This window comes from Protobothrops mucrosquamatus, unplaced genomic scaffold, assembly GCF_001527695.2.
Source record: "Protobothrops mucrosquamatus isolate PMUCROS unplaced genomic scaffold, P.Mucros_1.0 scaffold6, whole genome shotgun sequence".
NCBI classification, from domain to species: Eukaryota; Metazoa; Chordata; class Lepidosauria; order Squamata; family Viperidae; genus Protobothrops; species Protobothrops mucrosquamatus.
The window spans coordinates 1783397-1798646 of record NW_015386393.1 but is presented as its reverse complement, the minus strand read 5'-3'; the positions used below and the strand labels follow the sequence as shown (position 1 = coordinate 1798646).

At 42.6% G+C, this 15250-nt stretch overlaps 1 protein-coding gene across 1 annotated transcript in view; it reads left to right on the top strand.

Annotated features, from left to right (window-relative positions):
• CPAMD8 (C3 and PZP like alpha-2-macroglobulin domain containing 8) overlaps positions 1 to 15250 on the top strand; it is a gene marked incomplete at its 3' end in the record, with an annotated part of 58104 nt that overhangs the window by 35474 nt on the left and 7380 nt on the right. Inside the window, exons 24-32 of the mRNA XM_015809918.1 lie at positions 1744 to 2042; positions 2174 to 2399; positions 5536 to 5712; positions 5866 to 5947; positions 6559 to 6715; positions 8593 to 8667; positions 11540 to 11705; positions 12938 to 13024; positions 13602 to 13738. Of these exons, the coding sequence (XP_015665404.1) occupies positions 1744 to 2042; positions 2174 to 2399; positions 5536 to 5712; positions 5866 to 5947; positions 6559 to 6715; positions 8593 to 8667; positions 11540 to 11705; positions 12938 to 13024; positions 13602 to 13738 (1406 nt within the window). The remainder of the gene's footprint in view (positions 1 to 1743; positions 2043 to 2173; positions 2400 to 5535; positions 5713 to 5865; positions 5948 to 6558; positions 6716 to 8592; positions 8668 to 11539; positions 11706 to 12937; positions 13025 to 13601; positions 13739 to 15250) is intronic.

The following is a 15250-nucleotide window of genomic DNA, read 5'->3' as shown; positions in this document are numbered from 1 at the left end:
GAAGTAGCCTTTGTTTGCCTTTAGCTTTTCAAGTTAAAGAGTTATGTTATCCCTCTTATCCCAAGAAAAGCCTTGCTGTTTGAATAATCTACACTGTCTCGCTAACAATCTCCTGATGGCAGTTGAAGACTGCTGTGAGTGTGCCATCTCTTCCAGTCACTGACTCTTGCCTTCTGGCCATTTTGGCTTGAGCTCATGGAGAAGTGAGACATCTGATGCCACATAGGGATCTGCTTGGGTAATATCTAATCAATGTCTAACCGTACTTTGCAAAGCACCGTTTGTATATCAAGCAGACCCTTACATTCATGACTGAAGCACTCTTCTCAACAGTCACTAGATTTCTTTTTCCTGTATAGGTGTTTAGTGGTCTTACGATATAGACCGCTAGACCTGTGGAGAGAGTGGTAGTAAGGAAGTCAAACTGGGAAAAGAGCCAGGTTCTGCCAGCCTATGTACTGCCAATTCTTTTATGCAAGTGAAAAGTGTAGGCAAAGTGAAAGTGAGATCACCTACAATTCTTCCAAACCCCACCCTTCTAAGCTCCATCCTACTAATATTTCCTCTTTCTGAGGTGGGCTAGTACTCCTAGAGAAAGGGGAACAAGCCTTCTACAAAAACATCAAATCCATGTCTCAAAATAATTTGGATGACAAGTAGAATAGAAGTGGCCATGGAAGAAAGTAGACCTAACACCAAATAGACCTCTGGGTTATTTTGGGATACATTTATGCTCTTCCAGAAATAGTGTGAGTAGCAGGTCATGGCAAAATAGCTTTCACACAGGCAACTTGTTGCTTGGGTAGCATGGAAGTTAGCTAAAGCCTCAAGTCTCAAGTACCTATTCACAGTTGCCCGCACAAAGTATAAAGTTGGTGATTAGTGGCTGGTTTTCCCCATTGTATGTGGTGCTAGTTGTGAGGGAAAACCCAGCCTAGGGAATTTACCAGTTGCTATCTTTAAATTGCCCCAGATTAAACTGTAAGGACAGTACAGTGGTATCTTGGTATTCAGCTGCTTTCAGACTCAAAACATTTGGTAATTAACGCATTTTGATGCAAAAATGTTGTCCGGATTACTCATTGTTTCTTTGGCACTCAGTGAACAAGCTAGAACTTGCCTTGGGACTCACTGCATTATTCCTTATGGGAAAAAATTGTTTGGTACTCATCATTTTTGATACTCATTGTGCCTTCTGGAACCAATTAACGATGAGTACGGAGGTACCACTGTACCATTTCCCTCCAGCATCATTCTTGACACTAATTAAAGCTCAACTGTTGGGACAGCACAACTCATAGGGCTACCAAGAAGGGATCTAGTGTTGCATGCACCCCAAAGGCTATAAAATAAGAAGCCAATGCTCCTTAACGAGTGCAATTCTAGAAATATAGTCATTTTGTTGGGATGATCCCTGACCACTGAATCTTCTGTATTCTCTGGGAAAACATTATTTAAAGGCTTTTCATTACAATTAATCTCCAATCAAAACATGTAGATAGCTTTGCCTTCTTGCTGAGGTGTGAGTGTGGTCTTTGGGAAGGTGACTTGAAGGATGTACCCCATGAAACCCTGACTTGAGCATATGGAATTTGAGTTATGTGCTGTGGCCTTGTTGCTGCTAAAACTATTTTACATAAAGAGAGATTAGTTTAAAAGAGGTCCGTGAAGATGTGTCTTTGGAGGTGCATTGCTGTGAATGGGACTGAACACTGACAGTGTTTTTGGTTTATTTTTGACTAGAGAAAATTCACATTTCCACTCCTAATAAGTATGAGTACCAGTATGTGCAGAAACCTGCCCACATGATGCGCTTTGATGTTGCCATCAAGGCCCACAATAATGCCCACATCGCTTTGTCCTCTGCCCCCCATGACATGGCGGAGATGACTGAAATTGTCATTGGTGGGCACCAGAACTCCAAAACTTGGATCTCTACTAGCAAGATGGGCGAGCCAGTGGCCAGCACAGACACTGTAGGCATCCTTTCGTGGGACGAGTTTCGAAGTTTTTGGATCAGCTGGGCCCATGGAGTCATCCAGGTGGGGTTTTTTTTGTTTCTTCTCATTATCTTTTTATTAATTAGTTAAAGCATTCAGTAGTACTCCTTAAGCAGCTCATGATAATATGCATCTCCTGCCTGGATTTTGGTGTGTTATGTTTCTCTGTGCAGGTGGGCCACGGCCCCTTCGTTCTCAATGAGTCCATCATTGTGACTTGGTCCACCTCCAAGCAGCCGGAGGTGAAGTATATCGGCTTCTCCACAGGTTGGGGTTCTGCAGGCGAATTCAAAATCTGGAGGAAAGAGGAGACGGATGAGAATCACAATGAAGCATTCACACTGGGCGTTCCTCACAATGTGATTCCAGGCTCAGAGAGAGCTACTGCCTCTATTATTGGTATGAACACTGGGAACAATTAAAGCCAGCTCTATTGTGACAGACTCATGGTAGGAGTTCATAACTGAATCGACATAACAGGAAGCTATCTGTATCGGAGCAAAGAAGGAATTATTCAATGCCTCAATTGGTATCTCTCAAGCAGAGCACAAAAATTAAATTCTTGTCTGCTTATTTCCCTAGAACTAGATTCTGACATGCATTTTTTCTGGATTGGGGTACTTTGTTTTTAATTTTCTTTAATAACAATTGCAGCATTTTGGAATTTGTGACTCATTCCACAATACATTCCAATGTAGAAAATTGTTTGTAACTACTCACCCTAACTAGGTGAGGAGGAATCAGCCGGAACAGCTGATACATAATACAGTAGTATGCTGTCTTGGAACACAGAGGCTCTATTTTGCTAGAGTGGCTAATGTATGTAAATGCATCTAATCTTTTTATCAAAATACTCTAAGATTTCACTTAGAGTACCAGGGAAAAGAATCTTCCCTTCAGGGCACAGTCTCTTTGTTTCTGGGAAATATAATGTGGCAAGCAATATTTGGTTACATGCCATAAGATACTGTTGGCATAAATTAATTTAATTTTAGTCTAGATTTTTTTCTTAGATTTTCAGGAAACTGCTTCTACTCTCAGATGTCTTACCCATTTGACTATTTAAGGGAGAAGAACCTAGATCAGAGGGTAAGATCTGAGTTGGCATCAGATCTGTGATTGGTTTTTCTTTTTAATCTGGGATTCTGAAGGTACATGAATGTTTCCTAAATTTAAAAACAAGATCACACACTTAGAAATATTATCTGTTAAGATCTGGTGTTCAATTATTTCAATAGTTTTCTTAAGACTTTTCGGAGCTTTTATTGTAAGAATATTAGCAATTCCTAGGTTATTAGGCATCTCCATAGGATTAACAGGATTTCTCATATATACGGTAATATAAAATTAAATATAAATAGGTACCTTTATTATGATAGGGAAATCCCATTTTCTGAATTACATATAAACGAGAAACCAATAACTAGAAATATTAAATTCAGTATAGGAGAGGGTATGTTGAGGCCTCAGGGCTATATGAAGTCTTTGAAAATCTTTGTGTGTGCGTGTGTGTGGTCTGCCTAGGGCAGGGGTAGGCAACCTTGGCTCTTTTATGACTCGTGGACTTCAACTCCCAGAATTCCTGAGCCAGCATGGCTCTGCTTGGAAACCTCTCCTTTTCCCCTCAGCATGGCTGGCTCATGAATTCTGGGAGTTGAAGTCCACGAGTCATAAAAGAGCCAAGGTTGCCTACCCCTGGCCTAGGGGAATAGAACCAGGAATGCTGAATACTGACAGCAAAATTCTTGATCGCAAAACACGATTCTAGGCCCTATCATAAGTTTAATAGTTTTTAAAAATACCTTCCTGTGCCTGTGCTGACTTTGCATCTCATCCTCCCTGTTCCCTTCTCCAAAGTATTAACTGTGACTCAGACTTTAAAAAGTACTGCTTGAGTGCCGTTGTTTGTCTTTCAGATAAGCCTGAAGGATTCAGCTGAAATACCTTTGAAGTTTTTGACACATTTGACTTTTTTTTTTTTTTTTTGCAAAAGGTCCCCAAATTCTAGTACCTCTCAGTACCTTTGCTTTGATTTAGTGACTGGTATAGATGGTCTTTCCTTGGTTATGCGGGAAGGATTTATGCGACACACTAAGCCAGAAAAAATAAACAAAGTTTCAGCAACTATATATTAAGCATATTTATCTACAGGTAGTACTCAACCACAATTGAGCCCAAAATTTCTGTTGCTAAGTGAGACAGTTATTAAGTGACTTTTGCCTGTTTTACAACCTTTCTTGCTACAGTTGCTAAGTGAATCAGTGCAATTAAGCTAGTAACAGTGTTAAGTGAACCTTGTTTCCCCATTGACTTTGCTTGTCAGAAGGTCACAAAAGGTGATCACATGACCCCCGGACACTGCAGCCGTCATAAATATGAGTCAGTTGCCAAGCCTCTGAGTTTTGGTCATAGGGTATCATAGATCAGTGGTGGCGAACCTATGGCACAGGTGCCAGAGGCGGCACTCAGAGCCCTCTCTGTGGGGACGTGCACCGTCACCCCAGTCCTAGGCCTTCAGCTGGGTTTTATAAAACCTTTTCGCTTTAGGCCTCTGCCGCCGTGTGCAAAAAAAAAAAGGTTCAATCAATGAGTCAATTTCAACTTCTCTCGAGAAAAAAAAAGATCTTGCAAAGTTGGAATTGATTGTTTGAACTTTTTAGTCCCACCCAGTCTGCCGTTACCACCGCAGCCACGCCCACCCATTGGGCCACACACCCCAATTGGCCACACCCAGCCAATGGGCCACACCCATCTGGCACCCGACAATGCATAAGTGGGTTTTGGGTTGCAGTTTGGGCACTCGGTCTCTAAAAGGTTCGCCATCACTGTCATAGACCATAGGGATGCTGCAACAACCATTAATGTGAAAAATAGCCATGCCACTTTTTTCAGTGCCATTGTATCTTCAGATGGCCACTAAACAAACTGTTGTAAGTTGAGGACTATTTGCATAGTGACTTTTCAGCTACTATATATTAAGCAAATTAAACACAATTATCCCTAAATACAACTCTTCTCAAAATACTCATTTGAGAACTGCCCCAATATTTTTTTTCCTCTCAGCATCCTATAATAATGGTACTTTTTCATTCCATTTTTGTTGCTGGTGGTGTTGGATTATTGAATTTGGTTGCCTGGAAAATTGGAAAACGTGAGATCACCCAAAATATTGAAATAGGAAGATCATGAAGATCTTGATTTTACTGCCTTGAATGAAAATAATGGATTCATGTAATTCTTTTAAATTCCGAGTCGTATTTTGCATTAGGGCCTCTCCAGGTGTGGGCTTGGGCAATTGCTTCCAGTGTACCCTGTAAAAAAGACGTTAGACCAGCATCCACCACAGTGACTAGGGAATTCTGGGAGTTGAAGTTCAAGCATATTCAACTTGCCAAGATTGTGAGAATCTGTCTTAGATTGATAGCAAACTTGTGGACTATGCTTTGTTTTCTGCTCGCTCCCACCTGGGAGAATCAGATCTGACCTTAAAAGGCAAGTTTTTCTGGCTGATACTATGCTTTTCTTTTGGTACCAGGAGATGTGATGGGGCCAACGCTGAACAATCTGGACAACCTCCTTCAACTGCCCTTTGGTTGCGGAGAGCAGAATATGATTCATTTTGCTCCCAACATCTTTGTCCTCAAATATCTTCAGAAGACCAAACAACTTAGCCCGGAGGTAGAGAGCGAAGCCACCGATTACCTAGTGCAAGGTACTGACCCTTGAAAGGCTAGAGGGATGTTTTCTAAGAGGAGATTCAGAAAGCAATTGCTTCTGGCCCCAATGTGCAAAACGTTTCACTTCGGTAAATAAAGTTTGACCTATATGTTCAGGTTCTATGTGCTGTCTTATGGGTTCTTTCCAGGATACCAGCGCCAATTGACCTACAGGAGGCAAGATGGTTCCTACAGTGCCTTTGGGGAAAGGGATTCCTCAGGAAGCATGTGGTAGGTTGCAAATTAATGGGTAGGAAGATAACATTATACTATCTCACCGTGTTCACAGTAGCCGCACATGTGGTATTTGTCCTGCCCTGCAGTTGATACTGACATGGATTTCTGCAGCTAAATCAAAACATTTCTGTCTTAGTTGAGGTACAGTAGCAAATACTGAGATAGCAGTTCTATTGCACTAGGACACTAGGACCACAAATTGGGTGGTTTGCCTCCTAGCTCTGTCTTCTTTTCCATTGAAGTCATGGCACTTCATTTCATTGTGCTTCTTTGGAACTGAGCAGTTCTCTACTCATGCTAAAACCACCATTCATCATGGATTGTGGGTTTTTGAGTGCAAAAACAAATGCAGCAAAATGGACATAGTTGACGGGAAGAACAACCTGAAAGTCTATTTTATAACGTTCTCATTAATAAGCTAGAAGAATGCTTGTCAGTTCATACAGAAAACAGCAGTTAGGAGGAGGATACTTACGGGGCAGTATGAAAATGTTCTTGGTTGGAGGTATGAAGTCAGTGGCTGGGTAGATACAACCTCACATAGTAGTAAGCAGCCAGTGTGGTGGCAATCATCCTCAGGCACTTTATGACCTTTGTATTTCCAGGCTAACAGCCTTTGTTCTGAAATCTTTTGCTCAATCCCGGGAATTCATTTTCATTGACCCCAAAGAACTTTTAGCTGCCAAGGATTGGATCATCCAGCATCAGAAGGAAGATGGCTCATTTCCAGCCCTGGGCAGAATACTCAATAAGGACATCCAGGTACCAAAAGTGGGTGGGTGGATTAGATTTGCAATTATATCCTGACAAGCTTTTAGACCAGTGTTTTTAAACTTGGATTTGTTACAGTTTGAAGGATTAGCCTATTGTGTTGATAAATAAGTCTAAATCTGAGGGGGACCTTGTTGCTCTCTGTGCTTGATTGTTTTCTTGCAGATGTTTGATCGCCGAATCTAAGTAACATCATCAGTGCTAGTAAGGAATGAAGTTTGCTCTCAGTTTATATTCTAGTGGCTTGCCTTATGGTGGTCTTAAGAGGTTCTTTGGTTGGGCTGTTTACTATTGGCTTGTTTGGCAGCTCCTTGATTGGGGTGTTGTTGACTTGATCGTTGGTCTGATGTTAATCTTGGAGTTAATCTATGCTCATCTCGGCGCTGATTACTGGCGGGGAGGTATTTTGAATATTTTGTTCCTTTTTTTGGCTAGTATATTGTCTCTTTTGCATGGTATATAGATGTTATTTATATCTATATGCCTATTGATGGTTAATTTGTCAACGTGCCAGGCTTCTAGAAATTCCCTAATGTATTTGGACTTGGCTCAGTCTGGGATGATCGCAGTTTCCCAATTGAAACTATGGTTACGTCTGTTCATATGTTATGAAATTAAAGAGTTTTCATCATGTCTTCTGACTGCTAGTTGGCATTCATGGATGCATTCTGTCAGTCTTCTGCCTGTTTGTCCTATGTAGTGACTGTCTTACATAGCCATTACACTGAATGGTATAGATCAGGGGTAGGCAACCTTGGCTCTTTTATGACTCGTGAACTTCAACTCCCAGAATTCCTGAGCCAGCTGAAGTCCAAGAGCCAATGTTGCCTATCCCTGGTATAGATTATTCCAGTTTTTTCTTCTGGGGCTGCTGGGTATTTTGCTTTTTTGTAAGATCACAATATTCACAAAAAGCAAAAGAATTACTAGAAGACAAAGAGAGTTACATCCCAGTGAACACTAACACAATACACAAACTAGACAACCGGATCAAGAGAATTCTCAGTGATCTTACTAAAAAAGGCCAAATTACCAAAGAGGAACAGTGGTGGATGAGAGCAGCAGACCCATCCTTCCATGCTTCTATGGTTTTGAAAAGTCTACGAGTTTTACCTGTTTGGTTGAAAAAGGCACATGTTTCCTGCTAGTGCTATATCAAGAATGCATAGTTTCACTTCGGTAAATAAAGTTTGACCTATATCAGTGGTGGCGAACCTATGGCACGCGTGCCAGAGGCGGCACTCAGAGCCCTCTCTGTGGGCACACGTGCCATGCCCCAGAGATGGCAACCATCCCTTTTCAACCAGCCGCTCGCTAACTCGCTGAGGTCCCATGTGGCCGGATGCATCCCAGGATGGGTGGTTTCCCTCTCCCCCCTCCCATCCCTCCTGGCCTCGCATGCTCTCCTTTTCCCGGGCACGACCCACTGCATCGCCTCCTCAGCTGTCGGTTTTGAAAAGTCTATGAGTTTCACCTGTTTGGTTGAAAAAGGCACAAGAATGCATAGTTGCTATCTTGACTAGGGATAGGTTTCACCTATTTTTCTAGTTTTCAACAGTAGAGTGTTTCAGGATGAAAGTTATAAGATTTCTCTCCAGTCTTTGATCCATAAATTAAATAATTTCTTCCCAGTTAGGGAATTGATAGTTGTTACACGTTCTCTAAAGATTCAGTCATTCATACAAATATACATTTCCAATCCAGAGAGGCAAAGTGATGTTGTTAGACTTTGTTCCACTGCTTTCTTCATCCATTCAGAATCTCTTGAGAAATGTTGAAAATGTGAAAAGAGAAGATTGGATTCAAGTGCAGATCTTTTATTCATAAACGTTTCTTAGTCTAATCCTTTTATTTCTTTTTTATTCTAGGGTGGAATTCATGGGAAGATTTCTGTAACAGCATATGTAGTAGCAGCTCTGCTGGAAACAGGGGTGACTTCTGAGGTAAAGGATAAATGTGTCATTCCCCATTTTGCCTAATATTTATGAATGACAGCTAATCAGGGACTAAAAACCAAAGAGCCAATAACCAATCAGTTTCCCTCATTAAAGCTTAAAGGGTGGGAGCTGGAACATGCCCAGTCAAGTTGACCTGAATACACAGGTTAGAAACATGGAGACAGGAGGTCTCTCAAATAAACAGGTCCTATGCCATGCAGAGCTTTATCGGTACCTTGAAATTCCCTTGAAAGCCAACTGGCAACCAGTGTAGCATACTGGCAATGGCTTATTGATAATACTCGACACCAAATCAATGGATGATCTCAACTGGAGGTTTCATGTAGAAGTCAAACCAAAGTGTCGCCTTCACCATGACATGATCAGCATATAAATTTAATAAATAAATAAATAATAAACAAATAAAAAATAAAAGCAGAGAGAGTTAAGCCCAACAGCATCTCCCAAATGAAGACTTGTGGGCATGACCTCTTACCCCCTGTCAACATCAACTAGAAATGACCACTGAAGAAGAAGGCAACACATTGCAACACATTGCTCCCATTCCTAACACCCCCCCCAGTCAGTCCAGAAGATTACCAGGGTCAAAGTATCAAAGAGATTAAGGAGCATTAACTCATTACCCCAATTCTGGTTTCTCATAGATCAGTGGCGGCGAACCTATGGCACGCGTGCCACAGGTGGCACGCAGAGCCCTCTCTGTGGGCACCTGCGCCATCGCCTCAGTCCTAGGCCTTCAGCTGGGTTTTATAAAACCTTTTTGCTTTAAGCCTCCGCCGCCGTGTACAACAAAAAAAAAGGTTCAATCAAATAATCAATTTCAACTTCTCGCAGGAAAAAAAAGATCTTGCAAAGTTGGAATTGATTGATTGAACTTTTTAGTCCCACCCAGTCTGCCGTTACCACCGCAGCCATGCCCACCCAATGGGCCACGCCCTCCTGGCACCCGATGATACATAAGTGGGTTTGGGGTTGCAATTTGGGCACTCGGTCTCTAAAAGGTTCGCCGTCACTATCATAGATCATTGACAAACATGACCAATGCTGTGTCTGTATTGAATCCCTGTCTAAACCCAAACAAAATTGGTTTGGCTAAACTATTTCCTTCAGGGTTCTCTGAAGCTGAAGCCCAAACAACCTCTCCACCTCCTTTCCCAGAAAATGGAGGTTGAAGACTAGAGAACAGTTTCCTGGATGGTTGGTTCTAGTGATGTCTTCTTAGGAAGTAGGCTTTCTGTGGGACGTGTGTTGTCTGGCAGCCAGGTGAAATAGCAGGTCTATTTCAAAACAGGAGGAAGCCAGAGAGTCCTAGGCTGCATTAACAGGGATAGAATCAAGATCACATGAAGTATTAATACCACTTTACAATGCCTTGGTAAGACCACACTTGGAATATTTCATCCAGTTTTGGCACCATGATATAAAAAAGATGTTGAGAGTCTAGAAAGAATGCAGAGAAGTGCAACAAATATGATTAGGGGACTGAAGGCTAAAACATATGAAGAATGGTTGCAGGAATTGGGTATGTCTAGTTCAGGGGTAGGCAACCTCGGCTCTTTTATGACTCGTGGACTTCCACTCCCAGAATTCCTGAGCCAGCATGGAATTCTGAGAGTTGAAGTCCACGAGTCATAAAAGAGCTGAGGTTGCCTACCCCTGGTCTAGTTGAATGAAAAGAAGGACTAGGAGTAACATGATAGCAGTGTTCCAATATCTAAGGGGCTGCTACAAAAAAGAGGGAGTCAACCTATTCTCCAAAGCACCTGAAGGCAGAACAAGAAGCAATGGATGGAAAGTAATCAAGGAGAGAAGCAGCTAAGGAGAAATTTCCTGATAGATAGAAAAATTAATCAGTGGAATGAGTTGCCTGCAGAAGTCGTGCATGCTCCAACACTGGAGGTTTTTAAGAAGAGATTGGACAACCATTTGTCTGAAGTGGTATAGGGTTTCCTGCTTGAGCAAGAAGAGTCTTCTGACTCTTATTATTCTGTTACTCAGAAGAAGCTGACAGCCTCACCACATGCAGGGCTTTGCTCTGCTTGTATAAACAAAATGTTATTTTCCTGTTTGACTGTGGTGTGATGCAAATAGAATTGCTAGGAAGAAAGTTTTGCAGTATGCTTGCTGATGCGGTTTCCCAGGAACTGAGAGGAATTATCATTTCGCTGGATGGAACTTCCCCAACGATATAAGGCCACAGAAACACCACACTCTTCTTTTTTGCCTGTTTTTTAAATTTAGCATAGGTGTGGCTTGATAGCTCCGTTTTGCAGCAATCACTCAAGCTGTTTAAAAATCAAAGAACAGGCAGAACATGAAGTAATGACATGGATTGGGAGGTAGATTTGGTGTGAACTGGATGCTGATTCTGCACTCTCTTCTTATCCAACTGGAGGGAGCATGGATGCTGTGCTCGCTCTTGTTGGGATGAGTTTGTTGTGGTTACAGGGCAGTTTAGACCATCTATCGGGTTAGGGAATGAAAACTGTAGCACAGCAGAAGTGCCCTGAGCTTAATTAATACATTTTCAGGATTGATCAAAGTCACATTCTTAGAGGATGAACTTACTGGACAACGTTAACCAAGTTCTTTTTGTAGTCTTTGGGATGTTTCTGGGTCCTCCTGTGTAAGGAATACCCTTCTTTCATACCTCCATACAGGCTTTTGAATCTCCCACTCGAGTTGTTGGGGGATGGGATAGGGCTGCCTGCTCCCTGACTAACATAGTAATTCCATCGTGTCTGAGAGAGGAGGACACACATTTCCTACTGATCATTCAAGGCTTCGATTGATGTGGCTGTTGTAGCAAGTTGAACCTGCAGCCATTGACTCTCCTCCTTCCTGTCTTCTGGCTTAGGAAGAAAAAGGAGCCGTTACCAAAGCACAGCACTTCTTAGAATCCAATACGTACTCAGTGGAAGACCCTTACACCATTGTCTTGACTACCTACGCACTCACACTTCTGCGCAGCCCTTCAGCATCAGCAGCTCTTCGGAAGATGAATGGCATAGCCATTACGCAAGGTAAAGATGCCACAGCTGTAACCTCTATCTTAGGATACTTCCACTTGGCACTTGGTCGATGCCTTTGGATTGTCCCAGAGTGCTGTGATTCTATAGCCTTGGCAGTTGGGCCTGTTACTATCCAGCTTACCTTTCAGCTCAAGCAGAAAGAAACTCATAGAGAAAATCTGTGTGGTTAGTAGGAGTTAAAAGGAGCTGAAGGGAGAAAATGAGATGCTTTCCCATCAGTGGGAATTGCTAGCTCAGGGGAAGGAAATGATTTAAAACCAGTGGGATCCTGTCTGTCCATCAGCGTGATAACTCTCCAAAAGCAGAACTCAGTGGGAAAAAAATTTGGTGTGGAGAGAGAAGGGAGCATAAGAAAGATTTAAAAAGTGAACTGGATCCAGCCAGGTGCTATGGAAAACAAAAAAAAACTAGTGTAGGGGTAGGCAACCTTGGCTCTTTTATGACTCGTGGACTTCAACTCCCAGAATTCCTGAGCCAGCATGGCTCAGCTTGGAAACTTCTCCCTTTCCCCTCAGCATGGCTGGCTCAGGAATTCTGGGAGTTGAAGTCTACGAGTCATAAAAGAGCCAAGGTTGCCTACCTCTGGCCTAGGCCTAGGCCGCTTTATGACTCGTGGACTTCAACTCCCAGAATTCCTGAGCCAGCATGGCTCAGCTTGGAAACCTCTCTTTCCCCTCAGCATGGCTGGCTCAGGAATTCTGGGAGTTGAAGTCCACGAATCATAAAAGAGCCAAGGTTGCCTACCCCTGCCCTAGTGCATCTAAAGGGAGAAGCAGTTGGCTAGCGGGTTGGAATAGTAGTGACTGCCTCTGAGCTCCTCTCCTTGTTCTATCCGGGTTATGCAACCCTGGGTTGAGTATAGTGCCCACCCTGTATTTCCTGGTGCCAGTGCTCACACACGCAACATGAAGGGTGAGCAAGCAGGCACATACATATGCATACACACAAGTGAGACTCAACATAGTTCTTCTTTACATAGAAGAAAATTGTAAATGCTTCCTATGGCCACTGTTGGTAAAATGGTTAGAAAACAATGCTTTGCATGTTTTATTGATCTTATGTTCTCTTCCTCTTTCTCTCTCTCTCTCCTGCTTCCTCTCTCCCTCCCCTTCCTCCTCTTTCCTTCTCCCTCTTCCAACATCTGACTGCTTCTAGATATCCACTAGGCTTCTTAAGGGTTTGGCTGTGGAGTCTGCTGCCATGTATCTCCTTTTCTCTTTCAGATGGCTTCACGCACTGGAATATAATGGGAACTCTTGCGACTGGTGAAGATACATTCATGGGATTCAGTGATGGCCTCTCCCAATCAGGTAATTTATTATTTATTTTTATTTTATCTTATTGTAAAATGTATTGGCTGCCGATCTTAGCACGGGGTTACCTTAACTTTGGAACTGCAGCTAGGAGTGAGAGGAAAACAGCAGTTCGTCTAGGGCAGGGGTAGGCAACCTTGGCTCTTTTATGACTCGTGGACTTCAACTCCCAGAATTCCTGAGCCAGCCATGCTGGCTGGCTCAGGAATTCTGGGAGTTGAAGTCCACGAGTCATAACAAGTTGAAGTCCACGAATCATAACAGGTTGCCTACCCCTGGTCTAGGGAATTATAAGAACTATAGAAATCCCGAGGAAGGGTTTTTTCCTACCATAACTGAACTCAAAGACAGTGACTGACGAATTCTTTGACAAGAGGGAGCTCACTTATATTACTCCTGTGCTGCTGGATTGAAAACCCATATGGGAAACTTGAGAGGAGACCGTGGCTGACCTGGAAGAAGAGGATCTGAAAGGAGAGCTGTTTTCTCTGGCAGAAGTAAGGAATGCCAACAGCTCCTTCTGTTCCTGAGCTGTGAAATGCCCCATTCTGCCACCCCTCTCTCTCTCTCCCAGTCATATCTGCTGAAGTTGAAATGACAGCCTATGCCCTGCTGACGTATACTGTGCTGGGGGATGTTGCATCTGCACTGCCTGTGGTCAAGTGGCTGTCTCAGCAGCGGAATGCCCTGGGTGGCTTCTCCTCTACCCAGGTGAGTCTTCAGCAGGGCAGGTAGCTCTGCCTCTAACCAGAAAATGCTTTAGTGAGCCAAGAAGAAATGAAACATTCCAGGGTCCATTACCTACCCGATTTTCATTTCCTTAGAGACTAGAGAAGACTTCTTGGCATTTTACGTTGCTTGCGTTTTCTTTACAAAGGGATTATAACATGTACTGTCTCCCATCATCTCTCCAGAGATATTGCTAGCAGCCCAGAATGCTTATTCATTTGATCTGAATCCTAAAATTCTCCGAGTCCTGATTACATTAACCCTCTCTTTTAAAAATACTAAGTCTCCACTATTAAATCTATATCAGGGGTCTTCAAACTTGGCCCTTTTATGACTTGTGGACTTCAACTCCCAGAATTCCTCAGCCAGCGTTGCTGGCTGAGGAATTCTGGGAGTTGAAGTCCACAAATCATAAAAGGGCCAAGTTTGAAGACCCCTGATCTATATCAGACATGTCAAACTCGTGACACCGCACGACATATCGGAGCCTTTTCCCCATTGCCGGCAATGGAGTGGGCACAGTTTCCTCGTGACGCGTCCAGCCCGCAGGCTGGCAGTTTGACACCCCTGATCTATATGAACAACACTGAGTTGCGGGTTTAGACTCAGACAGTTGTGTTAGTGGTTTAGTTAAAATTCTGTTTTGCTGTATCTACGAAAAGATCAAGCATAAATTTTACATTGTATCTGATGAGTAGCAGTTTATGTACAGCTTTTCATGTTTGAGAAGGACTGTAAGGTAGTATCTCTTTTATAGATGCAACCAGCTTTCTATAGAGGAGCTTCATTGTATTATATCTTTTGTAGCTTATATAATGAAGAGTATTGTGATACTTAAGGGCTAACAAATATTGGTCTAGAGCCATGGTATTAATGCACAGACTTCATCTTTGGCATCTACCAGACTTCCATTTCAACATGAATTAATTTTTTTACATAAGTAGAGAACTGGCTTGATGGAAAGTATAGTGTTGTTTTTGTCATTATTTTTATTTGCAGGAACACTTCTGAGTCCAGCATGTCTGACAGAAAATAGAAAATAAATATCCTAGGCATCTGTAGTCAGTGCTTTGTTTGGAAAGTGTTTTTACTTGCCCAGAAATAAAGAAAACCAAATATAGGCTGGGATGGTCAAGAACATTGGCCAGGGCAATGGAAGCATTAGAATAATATGGAGCAATCCCACCAGTTTGTCTTTTGATAAATGACTTGGGATAAGTTATGTATCCAGTAGCAGCTCTTTGCTGAGTAAATCACCCTTCCTCAGAACAACTAGGCCTGCTTTCAAAATGCCAGATATGCCCATTAGCTGAAAAATATTGCCTACCCTGGCATAAACACCACAAGACTTGGGAATTCTGGGACTTGGAGTCCACACATCTTAAATTTGCCAAGATTGAAAATCCCTCTCTGAGGACTGTAGTCCAAATAGATACCTGCCCATGTGCAGCAGACAGGAGGATGGGAGTGGTAGAGAGAGGAAAGTACAAAGCA